We start from the raw sequence: 17,821 nt of genomic DNA, 5'->3' as shown, positions 1-17,821 counted from the left end.
GGAGCACGATTTACGCCGATTTCAGCACTACATGCGTGGAGAGCTCCGGACATGCCGCAGGTGTATGCTGTATTGCTCGCTGCCCTAAAAGCAACTTGATCTCGGTATGGCGGTAGGGAACAGTGAGCACAATTTACGCAGATTTCAGCACCACGTGTGTGGACAGCTCCGGACATGCCGACGGTGTATTCTCACTCCCCTAAAAGCGACTTGGTCTCGGTATGGCGCGCGGTATGAAAAAGTGTCGGAATGGCGGTATGTCGGAAAGGCGGTGTTTGTCGGAATGACGGTATGTTGGAATGTAACCGCCCCAAAGACGTCTTCCACCTGCTTGGATTAAATTACTTCTATTTGCAATAGAAGACAGGAAACAAGGATGCACTGCAGTGTTTGTATCGCTTTTGGATTTGCCCCAATCTGACTTAATTTTAACACTGGTCATCATATTCTAAAGTGGCTTTAGGCCTAAGCGCAGGCCCAGCCAGTTCTGGTTTGCAGTAGCCAAAGCAGTTTTGGTGCATTAAGCCCGTATCAACTTCAGCGGTCCCCCTTGCCTTAGCTAACCACGATTTGTTTTTGTCTTTTTCGTTGACCCATATGTAATAATTTTAAGACATTATATAAAAAAATATGACCACTACCCCTGCTTTTTTCTGGAATATTCCATCTCAACAGTTGGTATGATCCCTTTCCTGAGTTGTACGTGCCACTACATCTGGCTCCAACGCCATTCCGGCTCAAAACTGCCTTTCGTGTTAAAGACGGGGGATCTCCTGTTGAGCCAAAATGGCGTCTCAGCCCATTCATTAAAATGTTGACACTGGTGGTTCGAAAATGGTACATTCCGGATGACTAGCACCCAAGATGGCAGCGCATGTAGACGATGAATTTGAAGATGCTCCCGATGTTGAACCACTTGAACCCACTTTGAAGAACATCATTGAGCAAAAGTCGCTCAAGTGGATTTTTGTCGGTGGAAAGGGTGGCGTTGGCAAAACAACATGCAGGTAAGGTTTGCTGCCAAATGGTAGGTTGTCACGTCATCCGAGGCTAGTCTGTTAGCAGGCTAGCTACCTTCAGTCATGTTGCTATTACTTCCCAATATAATGGTGATGTTTACAGTGCAACAGAGCATGATGGACGTTCAGATTGAATTTAATCGAATCATTATAAATATGAAATAACGCAGTAGAGTGGATGCACTGTCAATAACGCAGGGAAAGAGTTCCGCTCCGTTGACAGGTGTTGAATGAAAACGCCGACTGTCAACAAACCGTGTTACGCTAATGAAATGCAGACTAGTTTGCTAACGCCGTGGCTACAAAAAGTGTTTCTTGCGCTGAAACGTTAGCGAAGTGTTTTGTGATTTGTCAACTAGTTGGGACACGACACAAGTATAGAGCAAATCTTTGCGATCACCATTATAGACAAGCATTTTATCGCCTTTTAGGGTTTGCGAATACTTAGCCCAATCTGTGTGTGTTGGTTTTGAGAGCTCAGCGCTGTCAAGAAAGTCAGTGAGGATGAAGGAATGGATAGCAGGCCTGTTTACCAGAGTTGTAATCTAGCACACACACTGAATGGCCATCTCAGGCAAATGAGCGTTTTCCCAACGTGCTGCTATCTCCTTTCTAATTATTGTACAACTCGCCCACGTTGACAACATGACAACAACAGGAACTCAAACAGATTATCTGTTATGGTTCACTCTCAAATTTCTTTGTATCTGTCATCAGAGGTGCCGACAGGGGGGACAAAGGGGACAGTTGTCCCTGGCCCAGGGAGAGAGGGGGGCCATAATTGATTACTCATTACATTGTATGGGTTGGGGGGCCCTTTTAGATTACTTAGTCCTGGGCCCGGGCAAAGCTGTCATAATGGTGTCACTGTGTTTCGTCTTTTTAATCATGTAGGCCTACCTTATTGACGGGTCGTGTACTTCCTTGTTTTGGCTTTAATAGGGCAAGTGGAATATGAGGCACTGGATTGTAATTTCTTAATCCAGGTTGCTCCATTATAGCTGGTGACCATAGCTAGGTGCGAGAAAGCATGCTGATAGCAATTGTTTGTGTGTGAGAGGAAGTGAAGTGAAATGGAAAAGTGAAAGCCCAGCTGGTGGCACTCCCATTGTCATTGTGACACAGCATGCAGTAATCACTGCCCACAACGAAATTGCATTTATGCCTCAGCTGTGCAAGGATGCAGCCCCATACGGCACCCCAAGGGAGCAGTGCAGAGGGACAGTACCTCAGTCATGGAGGAGGATAGGGATAGAGCACTGGTTAACTACTCCACCCACCTACCTGGCTAGTCGGGAGTTGAACCTGCAACCTTTGGGCTACAAATCTGACACCCTATCCGTTCACGTCTGTGTGTGTGTTTCTCTCAGCTGCAGTCTTGCAGCGTGGGAGAGCGTACTCTGCATAACTGTGTGTGTGTGCGTCTGCGTGTGCGTGATTCTCGCTACAGCTGCAGTCTTGCGGTGCAGTTGGCGGCGGTGCGGGAGAGCGTCCTCATCATCTCCACAGACCCCGCCCACAACATCTCAGATGCCTTCGACCAGAAGTTCTCCAAGGTGCCCACCAAGGTCAAAGGTTACGACAACCTCTTCGCCATGGTGAGTCTAGCCCGGCACTGCTGACGAGTGTGTGTGTGTGTGTGTGTGTGTGTGTGTGTGTGTGTGTGTGTGTGTGTGTGTGTGTGTGTGTGTGTGTGTGTGTGTGTGTGTGTGTGTGTGTGTGTGTGTGCGTGCGCGCGTATGTGTCTGTCAAGGGTTATGACACCCAGCAGTCTGTCTGTCTGTCTGTCTGTCTGTCTGTCTGAGTTCTGCACTATTGGTCTGTCTCTCAATCTCTCCACCCAGTCCTAAAGCCACCAAGCTCGCGGATGAGTTCTATTTGTCTGTAAACTCATATGTTCTTTCCTTCCTCGACTTTCATCCCAAACACACACCCACATACACACACTGATCATACACACACTAATCACACACTAATCACACACACACACACACACACACACACACACACACACACACACACACACACACACACACACACACACACACACACACCTGCAGGAGATTGACCCGAGCCTGGGCGTGGCGGAGCTCCCGGACGAGTTCTTTGAGGAGGAGAACATGCTGAGCATGGGCAAGAAGATGATGCAGGAGGCCATGAGCGCCTTCCCCGGTATAGACGAAGCCATGAGCTACGCTGAAGTCATGAGGTATGATAGCATCACACACACACACACACACACACACACACACACACACACACACACACACACACACACACACACACACACACACAGCGTAAGAGGAGGAGTGCAGCTTATACTCACAGCCAACACGAATAGAACCCAGTGCGCATGAGCTACACAGGGGTCTTCTTGAGACACACACACACACACACACACACACACACACACACACACACACTACCGGAGTGCTTTCCCTGGTAAGCAATGAGCTACGCTGAAGTCATGAGGTATTATAACGTCAAAAGACACGCATAGCAACATGGGGTTTCTAAACAGTCTGAAATAGCCAGTTGCACCAAAAGAGTAGAACATTTCACACAGAGATTTGTATCTGACACACTATAGAAACTATGTTCACATCGGTAGTCTACGGTAGCTGAACGATCAATGAAGGGAGCCAAAGTTACGGAAAGTGTTTCATCTGTTACTTACTGTATCATATTTACAGCTATTCCACCCACCCAACCCTGAAAGCACAGTAGGTCGACGAAGCTAGCAGGCTAGAGCTAGTACTCACCGATTCGTGTTGACACTGACACCCAGGCGAGCACCATAGCAGTCTCACGATCCATTTTCAAATACAGTATCTGTCAGGGCTCCTATAAATTATAATTTCAACGATCGAACACCCCATTCTTGCCTGCCGTCAATCCCATGTCTTCATGCTGCTATCGTTTCACATTGTTGGCTTTGTCATTTCTCCAGCTGTTACTGTATGTTTTTCTAATGGCCAGGACAACAATCGTGGTGTTTACAAATTACCTCAACATACTGTGTTTGAAAAGTGATGAAATCTGTAAGAACTAAGTTGTAATGTAGAAACAACGCGGACTCGGAAGTACATTTTCAAACTTTATAGTCAGTCAGGACAGCGTCATGTCTGCAACTCATCTCGCACTTTGTCTCGCTAGCTGTAGCTCTACTTGCATCGTCTCGTTGGAGTAAACAATACTCCCCACGGCTCTGAAATCTATGTGGTAACGGTGCCACCTAGTGGTTTGCCAACATGTAGGCACAACAACTACCCACATCATTGTACAATGCCATATAAAACAGAGTTGAAGCATTAAAAAATAGAGACTTAATTCTTGTAAAAATCAATATTTCCAGAGTCATGAAATTCATTGTGTGACGTCACATCCAATCAGAAACGTTTATTTCGTAAATTAACTAAAAACTATAAAATTATAAACCCAAATTATTTTTACTTAATGATTCAGGCTTATGGGTTTTGAATAATGGTGCACATAATATCTAAGAATGGTTTTCTATTAGACTCGTCCTTAAGGGACTGTGTCAAATTGGATGTCTCTGATTCAGTGTTACATCAGTGGGTGGAAGAAACTTACTGTTTGTTTGTGTCATGGGAAGAGACTTGGTTCTTTTCCACTGTAAAATCAGAATCAGACTGTGCACAGAGGGAGTGTTTTTTGCAGAGCCATGTTTGTGTGCTGGTTTTCTTTTTTTTCAAAGCATGTGCTAGCTAGTGTGACACATTACTTTACGTTACATTTAACAGACGCCTTTAGCCAAAGAGACAAAGTGAAAAGGAACTATGCAGAACTATAAGTGCAGCTGCCACGTAGGTTCAGTGTTTTTTTTAAGGATTTTTTGTTTTTTGTATTATTTTTGTTTAAGTTATTTGTTTTTACATTTAGCACAGGGTTAGAAGAGTATACACACATACATTAATATGCCATAGAGTCTACCCCGAAGTGGGATTAACAACATAGTTCCTGCAGAAAGACACCACTGTCTCCACTGAACTCCACCTAGGGCTAGCTCTCTCTCTCTCTCTCATGCTGGTGTTTGACACAGCTGTGTCACACACTGGACACACGCACACACGCACACACACGCACACACGCACACACGTTTAATACTGCTTAATACTCAATACTTCTGTCCCTGTCTCTCTATCTCTCTCCCTCCATGTCTCAATGTTTGGGCGCTTCTATGATGTCATTTATGGCGCCTCAATTGGTACGCATGTGAAGTATATTTTCTCTCTCTCTCTCTCTCTCTCTCTCTCTCTCTCTCTCTCTCTCTCTCTCTCTCTCTCTCTCTCTCTCTCTCTCTCTCTCTCTCTGTCTCTCTCTCTCAGGTTAGTGAAGGGGATGAATTTCTCGGTGGTGGTGTTTGACACGGCTCCTACGGGCCACACGCTGCGCCTGCTGAACTTCCCCACCATCGTGGAGCGAGGCCTGGGCCGCCTCATGCAGATCAAGAACCAGATCAGCCCCTTCATCTCACAGGTAAGGTTAGGTGTGTGTGTGTGTGTGTGTGTGTTGTCACTGTGTTCGTGTGTGTGTGTGTTGTCACTGCATGTGTGCCTTCATCTCACAGGTAAGGTTAGGTGTATGTGTGTGTGTCACTGCGTGTGTGTGTGTCACTGTGTGTGTGTGTGTCTGTGCGTGTGTGTGTGTGCATGTGTGCGTGTTCGTGTTACTGTGTTCGTGTGTGTGTGTGTGTGTGTGTGTGTGTGTGTGTGTGTGTGTGTGTCACTGTGTTTCTGTGTCTGTGTGTGCGTTTGTGTCACTGTGTTCGTGTGTGTGTGTGTGTTGTCACTGCATGTGTGCCTGTGGGTCATTTCACATGAAATGAGGGACACAAGTCGACCGACCCAGATTTTAACATAATTGAGTTTGCCTTTTCATTGGCCAGGTAGAACCCCAGAAGTGCATGATTTGTGTGAATCTGGCAATAATATGAAGGGAGAAACTGACTATGAACGTTTGAATTGATAGGGTAGAACACTATACGTTCATGCTTGATTATGTCAGTCAATTTAAGACACAAAGAGATGGTTTTTGATGTTGTATGAAAGCTCTGTGATATGAATGTGAATGAGTGTGTGTGTATTTATGTCTGTGAATGTGTAATATGCTGTGTAATTATGATCTCTCTCTCTCTCTCTCTCTCTCTCTCTCTCTCTCTCTCTCTCTCTCTCTCTCTCTCTCTCTCTCTCTCTCTCTCTCTCTCTCTCTCTCTCTCTCTCTCTCTCTCTCCTGTCTGCAGATGTGTAACATGCTGGGCCTGGGTGATATGAATGCAGACCAGTTGGCCTCTAAACTGGAGGAGACTCTTCCAGTCATCCGCTCCGTCAGCGAACAGTTCAAAGACCCAGTGAGTTCATTTCTCTGTGTTTTTGTGGGTGTGGCGGTAGTAGCAGTAGTAGTAGTAGTCGGTGACCCTGATGAAGGCTCTTGCAGCTGAATAGTCTGTATAACCCTGCAATGATTGAATAAAAAGAACAGAACAGAACAGAACAGAACAGAACAGAATGAAGACATAGACTTAGTGCAATCTATTTCCTACATTGAAAGACAGTAGTAGCCACAGGTAGGGGTGCGCGATCTGACTATATAAAATCGTGAAGAACAAAAAAGAATAGAGGATCGTAGACGACCAAGTGGAGAAATGGTTTTGAACGCGAGGCCAATGAGGCCAATAACAGTGTAACTTTGACCAAAAGCCGCTATGGCGCGGGTGGCTTCTGCATTGTAAATACCAGAAACGCTACACAACGACGTCTTCAGATTAGGAGGATAATTGTCGAGCGCCACACTCAACAAAAGTATCAAGCAGAGCACAAAAAATAGGAAGGCAAGAGACGTTTATAGCGTGTGCTATGTTCAGTGTTGTTAGTACACACGGCGTCGCTGCTCAAAAGAGAAACAACAGCCACAGAAAAAAACGACAGCCCTAACACTGGCAATCCCCTGCATTTTTCACAATGCAGTAAGAACGTGCATTCAGGATGGCAACATGCGCATTGAGCGTGAAATAGTATTTTGATTAGATTTCATCCGCATACAGACAGCAATGTGTTCTGAACTGGAAATGTTGCATGATGGTGAGAAATTTTGTCCGACGAAGACACAAAGACAATGCACCTGATCAAAGTGCACTAAAACACGGTAGATGTGTGTTTTCAGTCCTCAGGAGCTTACTTTTAACCTGTGTGTGTTTTTCTGTGTATTTTCCATCCTCAGGAGCAGACGACGTTCATCTGTGTTTGTATTGCGGAGTTCCTGTCCCTGTACGAGACGGAGCGGCTGATTCAGGAGCTGGCAAAGTGCAGCATAGACACCCACAACATCGTCGTCAACCAGCTCGTCTTCCCCGACGCAACACGCCCATGCAAGATGTGCGAAGCCCGACACAAGATACAGTCCAAGTACCTCGACCAGGTGCGTGTGTCTTTTGTATGTTTGTATGTATGTACTGTTGTGTGTGTGTGTGTGTGTGTGTGTGTGTGTGTGTGTGTGTGTGTGTGTGTGTGTGTGTGTGTGTGTGTGTGTGTGTGTGTGTGTGTGTGTGCACGCCCGTCCAACTACCTCGAACAGGGGCCTCATGTACAAAGAATTGCGTGGATTTCCCACCAAGAAAGTGCAGCTGCGAAAATCTTGAAAGTTACGTACGGACAAAAAAATCTGGATGTATCAATAAGTGCGTAACCAGGTTTTGCCCTGAAATCATGCGTTCATGCACCAGCACACGCGCGCCCAAGTCTCCGCCTTGCCTCCTCCCTTAAATATTCTATATGAATATTCTAATTAGTATGAACAGACCCATTCGTGTGCATTCATTGGTTGAAAGAATGGGAAAGGGAACGCGGGAAGAGGAATGCGGGAAATACATTTCATCACGCGAGGTGAAGGCGCTGTTCCGGAAGTAGCCAATTACTTTGGCGTGTATAAGATCAGGCATTGGTAATACTTTATTTGAGGACTGCAGAGAAAAACTGTCATGTGATACTGCAGTAGGCTACAATGCAGGTATCCCCCCCAATTGATATTTACAAGGCATTACATCAAAACACATTGTGATGAGGCAGTCGCCAAAGCTGCCGAGAAATAAACGTTTATGTCAGGTATAAATATGAAAGATGACGCATGCAAACATACGTGCGACATGTATGAATAACCTGCAGCCAATAGGCTACTCAGTTAGAAATCCACCTGTTAATTGATGGACTGATTTTACAGTAGCCTTGCTAAAAGGGAAAGACAAGCACTGCGGTGAGGACGTGCCCAACAAATGCGAGAAGACACATTGCAGATGTCGTAGTCCAGAAAATAGTCAATGTTTAATAGCTGCCAAATACTTGAAATAATACAGCTGATGGGCATCCCATTTCGTTGTAATTGCAGGACAGTTTCATGAGTCCGCTTCATTTTAACCAGCAGCCTCAACAATAAAATGGTTGAGGTGGTTTTTTTTCGTTTTTTTAAAAAATCACACGCCTCAACAACATTCAAATCCACGTTTAACTGGCTGGATCTCTGCAATATTTCCGGCCGCGTACAGCAAATGTAGTTGCGCTGCATGCCTTTGTGTGCCGCCAAAAAGACGAAATGCACCAGTTACGGCAGCTTCCACGCTTACGGCAACTTCCCCAGCAGCCCTGAAATTCGCATGGTCGCACGGTTTTCCACGTCTCGTCTGTTTTAGTACATCTGAACGTGGCCATGGAAAAAAAACTTAAGTAGTTTTTTTGTCCGTAAGTGAGCTTTGTACATGAGGCCCGAGGTGTGTGTTCGTGTGTGTGTGCGCATGTGTGCGTGCATGTGTGCGTGCATGTGTGTGCACACCCGTCTAACTACCTAGATCGTGTGTGTGTGTGTGTGTGTGTGTGTGTGTGTGTGTGTGTGTGTGTGTGTGTGTGTGTTTCAAGTTTACATTTACGGTTTTACAGTTGTACTCTATCTAGCAAGTTGAACATAAGAGATGCATGTGGTTCTCTCTCTCTCTCTCTCTCTCTCTCTCTCTCTCTCTCTCTCTCTCTCTCTCTCTCTCTCTCTCTCTCTCTCTCTCTCTCTCTCTCTCTCTCTCTCTCTCTCTCTCTCTCTCCCCCAGATGGAGGACTTGTATGAGGATTTCCACATAGTCAAGCTGCCTCTGTTACCCCACGAGGTCCGTGGGGCCGACAAGGTCAACACCTTCTCCAAACAACTCCTGGAACCCTTCAACCCCCCCAAGAAGTGACCACACACACACACACCTTCTCCAACCAGCTCCTGAAACCCTACATCCCTCCGAAGCAATGAACACACGCGCACACACACACACACACACACACACACACACACACACACACACACACACACACACACACACACACGCTCCAGCCAGCCACTGGAGCTCTGCAACCCTCCCAGGAAGTGAACACACATGCACAGCAGGTAGCAGTTACACGCTGCACCGCTACTCCAGGCCTGAAGGGGCGCTGTGGCCTCTCTCCTGCCCAATGCACAATGGAGACACACAACACACGATAAACACAACACAACACCCATAGCAGCCCTCAGCAACCACTGGACAATAATCACCAACAGCCCACATCACCCGTTAGACATCTCTCTCTCTCTCTCTCTCTCTCTCTCTCTCTCTCTCTCTCTCTCTCTCTCTCTCTCTCTCATATTCATCATTCTTTCTCTCCTCCCTCCCTCTCTCTATCTTCCTCTTAGTTACCCCTGCCCTATGCATTGTTGTGTGCAGAGCAGAGCAGTACAGTATGTAATGTGTGTGTGTACAGAAGTGTGTTCTCATGAGAAGACTTGAAGAGTGTGTGAAATGCATACTGTTGTCATGTAAAGAACGAAAAGAAGGCAGAAGAAAAAGAGCAAAATTTAAAATAAACATTTAAACAATTGCAAAACCTTTCCTAAATTCCTAAACTATGACCAGAATTGTTTGTTTTTCTGTCTGTCTGTCTGTCTGACTCTTGTGTGGGCGTGTAAAGTCTGGCTCCTGGTGTTGGCCCTGCTGGTCCATCCAGGGTGAATGTATCTCAAACCCCAATTAACCAATCAAAGGCCACGTGGGTGACATATATTGGTGGACGTCAGGTGACAGAGTCCCTCCCATTGGCAGCTGAAATTTTAGCCTGCCTCCCTCCTTGGGCAGAAATACAAGTTACAGTTAAAACCAACTTGCAGATCTCTCTCTCTCTCTCTCTCTCTCTCTCTCTCTCTCTCTCTCTCTCTCTCTCTCGCTCTCTCGCTCTCTCTCTCTCTCTCTCTCTCTCTCTCGCTCTCTCGCTCTCTCTCTCTCTCTCTCTCTCTCTCTCTCTCTCTCTCTCGCTCTCTCTCTCTCGCTCTCTGTTATATTTGTCTTAAATGCCTTTGCCATTTTAGATTGCTTTACCCCCGTTTTGATGTTTTTGTTAGTCACAGATGATCATTATGTTATGGGGACTACTACACCCATCAGATGTGTACATGAAAATAAACAATCTTGCATCAGATCAGAGCTTGTCTGGTAGCATTTTTTGTGTCATGTTACAAACAAAATACTGTGTCCTCTGAATGGGAAGAATGGCCTACAGCACTGATTCCAAAACTTTACCAAAGCCTCCCATCTCCTAAAGCCTCCCGTAGATTCCGGCCAAGGCCCATTACATCATGAGTTGTGCCATGCTCGATTTTTCTGTGCGCCCCTTTTCACGACAATAGTCTAGATATATGAGTCAGGGTCCCACTGAGAGATTAAAAAAAAATAAAAAAAATAAATGATAATGCCGGTAGCAGTTAAGCAGTTATGCAATAGAATGGTTATGCAGCTATTCACTAATGGGAATGTTTATGTATTGGGAATGTTTATCATATTGTTGGTTTAATTACATTATAATGACATAAAACCTGCATGAGTGGACACGTCCTGCAGAATAACTGTTGAACATGCTGTCATTTCATTTTAATTCCCCTACACCTTCGCTACAGGTGAAATATCCACATCTGGACTGATGACTGGTTTCACAGATGAGTGATTGACTTTAAGTTTGTTTTGGTGTTAATTTTAGCAGTGGGCGTGTTTGTAATAAGTAGCCTTTGGCACTTAATAAGCCTGTCATGATCCAACATTTGCATGATCTATAAAACTTGTTCACTGGTACAACAGCCTTTGCTTAGGCCTACATTTTTTTCCCTTGTCACACATAGGCCCTAGGGCCTATTGACAAGTGTTGGGCAAGTTACTCAAACCATTACTGTATATTATATTTAAAATTTAAGGCATTCGTGGGGCTATAGCTCTAACAATTTTGAATGGGAGTAAATGGAGCGAGTCAATCTAAATCCACATCCCGTTTGTCGTGCTACATATTTCAGATATGATGGCAGTGGATTTGAAAGGTTATTTGCGTCGTGAGACCATTCATTTTCGGCACGCAACAAATTATATTTCAGCTTTTGTGCAAACTTAGAGACTATAGGTCTAAAAACGTTTGAACTCTCCGTTTCAGACAGTTTCAGCACTAATCTGAGGACAGCGACAGCGACACGCTGCTTCACTTCTCAATTCAGCTTTGATTGTTTTTCCATTCGCGTTTTATTCGCTGTCCCTAGTTCCACTGCAAAACTGAATGACGTGCATTTGTAGGGTATCATTCATGAGCATGAAATTATTGGGATGTTAGCCTAATTGTGTCGGGGGTCGGTTGTATTTGGGCACAAATGATGCTATGGGCTCGATCTACCCCGTCGATCTCTGGAAGAAGCCTATCCAAATTCATAAGAAAGTGTCAGATCCGCTTGCCTAAGTGAGGCGCAGTGAGACGCAATGATAAATAAAATACATGTTTTTTGTGTTGTTGTTTTTCAAAGAGGATATAGGCTAGGCCTATGTCAGCCTATAGACTTCCTCCCGTTTCTGACGCGTAGGCCTAAATGCCAGTACGTCTCATCCAACCAGCCTATCGCAAAATATAGCTATTGACTGGACCATCTAACTATTGTAGCATATAAAGACGTCAATGGTCTCTGTTATCAGGATGACAGGCGCCATGATAAACATGACTGATGATGTCACAATAGGTAGTCGTATGTCATAGTTCAAATAGGCCTATGTCACCAGCCTTCTATCCCCTTGTACCAAAATCAAACATTATCACACTGAAGAAGATAGATGAAAGTCACATCAAAGAATATCCCTTTGTTGTTTATGTATCATCTGGGCTAACATAATGGTGAGTTTGCTAGTCAATTCTGGAATAAGTAGCCTATACCTTTTCTGGCCCTAATGTGTTTGGCTTATTATTATTTTTATTATTATTTATTTCCATTAGGCATAGGCCTATCATTTCCATTTCTGGAATAAATGGACTGCATTAGCATAAACTGCATTAGGATTACACCTAAGACTATGGGTTGTTTATTTTCAGCTGCAGGCCCTATATGGGGGCGACTCCTCGCCAGAGGTGGGCACCATCTCATCGTTTACCAGCTCGGACGATATGTTCCTCCTTGAGGAATTGGATGAGGTAATGCTCTGACTTGTGTGTGTGTGTGTGTGTGTGTGTGTGTGTGTGTGTGTGTGTGTGTGTGTGTGTGTGTGTGTGTGTGTGTGTGTGTGTGTGTGTGTGACTACCATCCAGCTCAGGATACGTTCTACTGTTGATTGGCATCTGTCTTCCATACAGTCTTGTGTATCTTTCTTCCATGTAGTCTGAAACCATTTCCTGTCTGTTCTCCAGGCCATTGAGACAGCAGTTCTTGAGGCTGGAGGCTGTATGCAGACTCCCTACTTTGCGGACACCTACCATCAGCAGGTGAGCCCCTCTCTCACCCAGATGGTGTGTGTGTGTGTGTGTGTGTGTGTGTGTGTGTGTGTGTGTGTGTGTGTGTGTGTGTGTGTGTGCGTGCGTGAGTGCGTGCGTGCGTGCGTGTGCCGGCGTGCGTGCGTGCGTGCAGGCGTGCGTGCGTGCGTGGTGTGTGTGTGTGTGTGTGTGTGTGTGTGTGGAGTAGAGTATCATTTATTATACCTAGTGTGTGTGTGTGTTCGACAGACAGAGAGAGAGAGAGAGAGAGAGAGAGAGAGAGAGAGAGAAGGGTAAGAAAGTATTAACTATTAACTAATGTCCACAAACACCATTTTTCCAATGTCAATCACCAACTATCATTCTTCCTTTCTTCCTCCTATAGGGCTCCCTAAATGGCATCATCAGGGGAGACTATGAGTCCACAGCCAGCACAGGTCTACAGATGGGACAGATAACTAGCAGGACACATGTAAGTGCACCCACCTTCTAGCACTACATTAGCCTGGTATGACCCACCCATAATACATGTTTACTGTTGTTTATAAACACGGTGTTGTGAGGAGGGGCAAGACACTGGCAGCCAAGCACATGAGCTAATTTTTTGACCGACAGCGGTTTCCAACAATCGCAATTTCATTTTCCTTGTATGACCTGTACGTATGAAGAAGGTTGACAATAAAAGCTGACTTGACTTGTCTTGAAGTGCGCACCATCCTCTCCCCTCCAGGGGTGCTGCTACCAAATGTGGGCCCTCTGAAAAAATGTGATTTGGGTTCCATGCCATCCCGAGTCGGACCATAACGCCGTTCAGCGTTGCTACAAAATGGGACATAATTTTGGGTCCACATCCCAACCATGCCATTGTTCAGGGTTGCTACTACAAAATGGGGGGGGGCCTCTGAAAAAAAGAAACATAATTTTGGGCCCCCATCCCAACCCTATCACCCATATGGGCCACCTGAAGCCCATTGTCACCTTTAAAAACTGTGTCTGTAGGATAAACAACTGTACCTGTTTGTCTTTGTGTCTGTGCAGGACGGTATCATACACGTCAAGGAGGCGAAGAAAGAAAACGTCCTCTCCTATGTTAGTCCTGTTTCCGCGTCGGCCCCTGAAATTCACTTTCTCGGCCAGGAAAAGGTAATGTCACTATGTGTTTATCTCCCCTAGTCACTCCCCACGTTCTCTTAGACACAGACACACGCACGCACGCGCGCACCCACGCACGACGCACACACACACACACACACACACACACACACACACACACACACACACACACACACACACACACACACACACACACACACACACACGTGCGCATCAGGGTTTGACATTAACTTTTTCGTTGCCACTGTGGCTAGTGGTTTTCCCAAGTCACTAGCCATTCAGCTTTACTAGCCACAAATTTGATATTGTTAATTTTTTCCTTTATCATGACGGTGTACATCTAGCATGGTACGCATGCATCTAACTGAATAGGAAAAGCTATAAAACAATAAACAACAGCCCTCACTCTTGGGAAAGTATTAATAGGGAAGGGAGACAACACTCTTGCTCATGTCATCTGCAGTAGTAGTATGGGCACGTGTGTAACAAGAACAGACTGAATTTGTCACCACATTACCAGTTACATCATGCCATCTTTTCCTCCACAGGTCGCCCTGTTGCCCCTTTTCCCTCATAGTTTTCCTCCGATGAAAACCAGACTGCTGACATCTCAGCCCCCTGTCTCCCCCATCAAAATGTCACCCCTGAGAACTCTCTCCCAGAGCCTCCCCTCCATCTCACCGCTGGACACCATCCGTCCCAGCCTCCTCCTCCCCACCCCATCCAAACTGTCATCCCTGCCCTCCCTGTCTCCCATCCTGCCCCCCATCCCCTCCAAACTGCCACCATTGCCCTCTCTGCCATCCTGCACCTGCCATGCCCTACTCTCCCAGACCTCTCCCCTGGAGCCTCTGCCCTCCATCCCCCTCAAATGTCCACCCCTACCGTCTCTGACAGACAGCACCCACCATACCCCCCTCTCCGAGATCTCCCCTGCCCTGGAGGCTCTGATCTCCACCCCCAGCCCTCTCTGGTATCATCTGCCTGCGCTGGACCTACACATCAGGGCTGGACTTAAAAACAGAGTGGCTCCCTTGCCCCCTATCCTCTCCCAGGCATCCCAGGAGAACGTGGACAACATTGAGGAGGTGAGAGAGCCGCTGAGTGGCAGCTATCAATCACGATTGATTTCAGTAACATAAAGTGGCAGTCCGTTCAATCTTTGCTGTGATTTTCATGAAGTGAAACATGTATTAAAATTAAAAAAGGCGAGAAAACATATAAATTACCGTCCTGTGTGTGTGTGTGTGTGTGTGTGTGTGTGTGTGTGTGTGTGTGTGTGTGTGTGTGTGTGTGTGTGTGTGTGTGTGTGTGTGTGTGTGTGTGTGTGTGTCGCTTCAGGAAAAACATCAAATGGCTGTTGAGGATGATGCTGATGAAGCTGACTCTTCTCTCAAAGAAGTTGCTGAGGAGGGAGAGAGGAAGAAAAGGAAAAGCCTCAAAAAAAGGTGATTTTGCACAGTTTCACATCAAATTCTTACACCTGTCCTAGACCTCCATGATGTTCGGCTACACATGAGATAAAGGATTTCTTTATGAACAGACCATTTCAAATGCACATGAAACATTATTCATGTAACTTGATTTTTGTAATTATGAAATGAATATCCTTTATTTGTTTGCAGGTTCCTAAGCTTCATCCGCAGATTCAACTGCTTCTGCTGCAAATAGCCTCCAAGGCCAAGAATCATCGGCCCAATTTTACTCTTAAAAAAAAAAAAAGAAAGAAAAAGAAAAGAAAAAAAAAACCATTACCCCTACCCTTTCCATTACCCCTACCCTTTCAAACCAACTTTTTTTTATTTTATTTTTTTTCAATTGACATCAAGTGCTTAACCACACGTTATACAGATCTATGGGTATAATGAACATGAATTGCAAAATATTGATGGGCCTACAAATTCTTCTCATAACCATGCAGTTCTTTTGAGCTGTTACAAAGAGAGATCTTCCCCCCTATCTTTTATTAATACGTAATCTGTTCACTGTATCCTGCTAATGTCGTGTGAAGGCATTTCACTGTAGTTTTGGATGTTGTAGCCTATACATTTCTGACACCCACACTACAAAATGTTAGCCTCATATAAGTGCATTAATTGACTGGTAATAGTGTGTGAGCCTGTTAGAGATGGAAAAAAATGTAAAATAAATTGGTTTTAATCCCACTGCAGCTTCTGTTTAATTATTTTAGGATATTGTGTTTTTAATATCTTTTCGTTAGAACTATGAAATGTGATAGTGTTCTGTACATTTGGAATGCTAGAGTCTTCCATTGCTGTAGGAGGCATTATTTTGTAGAATTTATTTTTAAAGGTGCACTGTGTAGGATGGTGGTCAGAGTGTGTATTGCAACTATGCTGCTCATTGAAACTGTGCTGTCTACTGTCAGATTTGATATTTTCATGAATATTTACTAAATAATTCAATAATATTTACTAGTACTATGACCAAAGTAAGCTTTGTAACTAAAATGTCTATTTGTCTAAATCTCTAATGGCAGAAAATGGAGAAGATATTTTCATGTAGGCCTATGAAAAGTGCAAATTTCCCAGTCATAACGAATACTTAGAATTGGTGGTAGTAGGTATTCAATGAAAAACATTTTTTAGCATGAATAAACAACTACAAATATTACACAGTGCACTGTTAAACATTTACATTACAATTTACATTCTACTGTATAGTTATGTCAACTTGAATTTTATTGAGGTAAACAATGAAAAACTGATTCTGTCACAATTAAAGGGACACTGTGTGAGATTTTTAGTTGCTTATTTCCAGAATTCAAGCAGCCCACTCACTAATGTTACCTTTTTCATGAATACTTACCATCACCATCAAATTCTAAGTATTCATTATGACTGGAAAAATTGCACTTTTCATACATGAAAAGGGGGATCTTCTCCATGGTCCGCCATTTTGAATTTCCTAAAACAGCCATTTTTAGCTGCAAAAATGACTGTAATTGGACCATACTAGAAAATATTTGTTTATTACTTAGTAAACTTTCATGTAAAGATCAAATTTGGCAATAGGGAGCCTAGTTTCAATTAGCAGCATAGTTGCAGTACCTTTTTTGACCATTTCCTGCACAGTGTCCCTTTAAGTATTTAAAATGCCACTAAACAGCCTAAATAGGCAACTGAAACAATTTTCAAGCAGTGATACAAGCATCAAGCGTGGCATACCTCAGACATACCCTCTTAAAATAGCAAGTGTGCCATTTGAAACTCAAGATGGCTTCCCCATTTCCCCAGATGTCCACCACAAAGACCTGTGAGATACGGCAAGAGACAAGCCAACTAAAATAATGGTCCAAATAATGATCCACCACCTTTTGTAAACATGGGCCATTTGAAATTCACAGTCTCCTCCCATTTTCCATGATGGCCACTGCAGGAATACTGCAGCAGAAACTGAAAATAATTGTTCAAATTATGATATAAGCATCAAATCTGACACAAATACTCAGATATTACCATTTGGAAAAAGTACTTGAATTGCGACATAGTTGCCTACTTCCCTTCGTATTGTATTCCTGGAAATTACGGATACAGCAACCAGTTCCATTATTTCATTTCATTGCGCAACCGTTGCAGGACTTGCTGCATTCGTTGATTGTTATGCCAGCTTGAGAGTAGCCTATAGGCTACTTGGAAATCCTTGGAAATCGCCTTGTTTCATTTGTTGTTAATATCATTGCACCGGGGCCGGATCTACAGGCGGGGCAAGCAGGGCATTTGCCCCTGGGCCCAGGGCCCTCCTGTATTGTTGTTGGGGACTCTATTTTGACCATGACAGGCCGTATGGGGGCCCTATCAGTGTTTCACCCTGGGACCATGTGTGCAATTGTTCCGCCACGTTTCAAGTTCAGAAGACATGGCGTTTAAATAGTGAATATGC

General features: G+C 44.6%; 2 protein-coding genes across 2 annotated transcripts; both read left to right on the top strand.

Moving 5' to 3' along the window:
- The first annotated feature begins 843 nt into the window (after positions 1-843).
- On the top strand, positions 844-10,058 carry get3 (guided entry of tail-anchored proteins factor 3, ATPase). Its single transcript, XM_063206150.1, has 7 exons — positions 844-1,007; positions 2,470-2,617; positions 3,080-3,228; positions 5,369-5,519; positions 6,283-6,390; positions 7,260-7,457; positions 9,127-10,058. Exons 1-7 carry the CDS (start codon positions 865-867, stop codon positions 9,253-9,255), a joined length of 1,026 nt encoding a protein of 341 aa, XP_063062220.1. The 5' UTR covers positions 844-864; the 3' UTR covers positions 9,256-10,058.
- A 2,105-nt stretch (positions 10,059-12,163) lies between these two features.
- LOC134455120 (Golgi reassembly-stacking protein 2-like) lies at positions 12,164-15,138 on the top strand. Its single transcript, XM_063206173.1, has 6 exons — positions 12,164-12,235; positions 12,431-12,529; positions 12,743-12,817; positions 13,191-13,277; positions 13,844-13,948; positions 14,467-15,138. The coding sequence occupies exons 1-6, from the start codon at positions 12,233-12,235 to the stop codon at positions 15,058-15,060; spliced, it is 963 nt and encodes a 320-aa protein (XP_063062243.1). The 5' UTR covers positions 12,164-12,232; the 3' UTR covers positions 15,061-15,138.
- The last annotated feature ends 2,683 nt before the right edge of the window (positions 15,139-17,821 follow it).

The sequence above is a fragment of the Engraulis encrasicolus genome, chromosome 1, assembly GCF_034702125.1.
Source record: "Engraulis encrasicolus isolate BLACKSEA-1 chromosome 1, IST_EnEncr_1.0, whole genome shotgun sequence".
NCBI classification, from domain to species: Eukaryota; Metazoa; Chordata; class Actinopteri; order Clupeiformes; family Engraulidae; genus Engraulis; species Engraulis encrasicolus.
Note: the sequence above shows the minus strand (reverse complement) of the source record. Positions and strands in the feature narration are given on the sequence as shown.

What these genes read in the sequence shown, in the direction of transcription:
- get3 (XM_063206150.1), top strand. Translation starts at nt 865, where the DNA reads ATGGCAGCGCATGTAGACGATGAATTTGAAGATGCTCCCGATGTTGAA. An exon ending in ACGACAACCTCTTCGCCATG is followed by an intron (nt 2,618 to 3,079) that starts GTGAGTCTAGCC and finishes ACACACCTGCAG; the next exon opens with GAGATTGACCCGAGCCTGGG. An exon ending in TCAGCCCCTTCATCTCACAG is followed by an intron (nt 5,520 to 6,282) that starts GTAAGGTTAGGT and finishes TCCTGTCTGCAG; the next exon opens with ATGTGTAACATGCTGGGCCT.
- LOC134455120 (XM_063206173.1), top strand. An exon ending in TCCTTGAGGAATTGGATGAG is followed by an intron (nt 12,530 to 12,742) that starts GTAATGCTCTGA and finishes TCTGTTCTCCAG; the next exon opens with GCCATTGAGACAGCAGTTCT. An exon ending in AGATAACTAGCAGGACACAT is followed by an intron (nt 13,278 to 13,843) that starts GTAAGTGCACCC and finishes GTGTCTGTGCAG; the next exon opens with GACGGTATCATACACGTCAA.